The sequence below is a fragment of the Arachis ipaensis genome, chromosome B04 (genome assembly GCF_000816755.2).
Source record: "Arachis ipaensis cultivar K30076 chromosome B04, Araip1.1, whole genome shotgun sequence".
NCBI lineage: Eukaryota > Viridiplantae > Streptophyta > Magnoliopsida > Fabales > Fabaceae > Arachis > Arachis ipaensis.
In genome coordinates this window covers 5782362-5783727 of record NC_029788.2, presented here as the reverse complement: position 1 = coordinate 5783727, position 1366 = coordinate 5782362, and the positions used below count along the sequence as shown (strand labels likewise).

Genomic DNA, 1366 nt, shown 5'->3' with positions numbered 1-1366 from the left:
CCAGAACTAACCACCGCCACCTCCTTTAATCTAAACAATAATTAACAATATTCAACTCAATTACAAACCGGTTCGAATCGCTTACCCCAACCAACCGGATTTCATCCATCGAACCCGGTCTGGCTCCAAACGGCATCACGTACCCGGCTCATGTCCCGGCCCTTCAAGGTTCGCCCGACTCCCTCGAAAACCGAGTTCGCCGCCGCCTTCCGGCTTCGTGCCAAGTACTCATGCGGCGGAACCATCTCCGACGCGCCGTCGTCAAAATCGTCATCCTCGCCACCGCCGTGCAGCGACTCGGCCGAGTCCACTCGGAGTATCTTGCTCCAATCCGGCACGTTAACTGGCGCCGACGTCGCCACGTGGCGCCCCCTCGGCGAAGCCGCAGCAGTACCGCCGTCGCGAGGGCGGAACTGGTGTACGACTCTTGGCGTCGCCGCAGCATTGCAAGCCGGATCCTCAAACGCCAGCGACAATCCACCGGATTGTCGGTGACCATCGTGGGAAATCCGGCGACGGTACGTCGCGCCACCGCCACCGTTTGACTCCGCAGCGGAAATTGTCTCCCAATCGGCGTAAGCTGCGGTGGCGGCATCGGTATCGTCCGCCGTGGACCAGATGTCCTCTTCCCGGAGCTCCGATGGATCTCCGGCGGACGATTGGGCCTGGGGGTAGGTTCCGAGGAAGCGATCGCTACGGCTGGTGGTTAGCTTGCGACCCTTGGCCATGTCCGGCTTCGGAATTGGGTAGCGCCACGGAGGGGAGTGGCGGTGGTTATTTTATTGTGGAGCAGGGAAAGTAGGGAGTATTGGTACAACTACGAACTCATTTGCACTCCTTTCATTCGGATTAGTGCATTAAGCTTGCAGCAGAAAGTGCCACTACCTCTGTATATATAACTTTTTGCAATTTCATTTGCATTTGAGTTTCGGCTTCATTTTCCCTGAATTTCCTTCCTTGTATTTTTTATTTTTTATTTTCTAAAAAATGGAATAGTGAAATGGTGACGACACAAAACTAAAAATACAAAAATAAACAACTTAGTACATACAAGTAATGAAAATATGTTGACGTAAAACCCGAATAGCACGCTCCGCGGGATTGTGTGGCATCACTCGCCAACTTTTTCTTTTCTGGTGACTTTTGTTCTGCGGGATTAAGTTGGATTTTTAACCATGCGTTGCGTTTCTGTTACTGTGGAAATTAATTGATACGATAAAGGTAAGTGGTCTGTGGTCAAGTGATTTCCAAATCAAATTTATTGTACGCATGTTTCTTCAACGTTGTTATTATTGTTATCATCTCCTCTATTTTTTTCTATATATATTTAGAAAATTAAAGCACAAATTTAAATTCACAACACATT

At 49.3% G+C, this 1366-nt stretch overlaps 1 protein-coding gene across 1 annotated transcript; it reads right to left on the bottom strand.

Moving 5' to 3' along the window:
• On the bottom strand, positions 4-889 carry LOC107638625. The gene has a single exon (XM_016341976.2). It carries the CDS (start codon positions 726-728, stop codon positions 102-104), a length of 627 nt encoding a protein of 208 aa, XP_016197462.1. The 5' UTR covers positions 729-889; the 3' UTR covers positions 4-101.

Excerpts from the sequence above, each read along its gene's own strand:
- LOC107638625 (XM_016341976.2), bottom strand. The coding sequence starts at position 728 with ATGGCCAAGGGTCGCAAGCTAACCACCAGCCGTAGCGATCGCTTCCTC.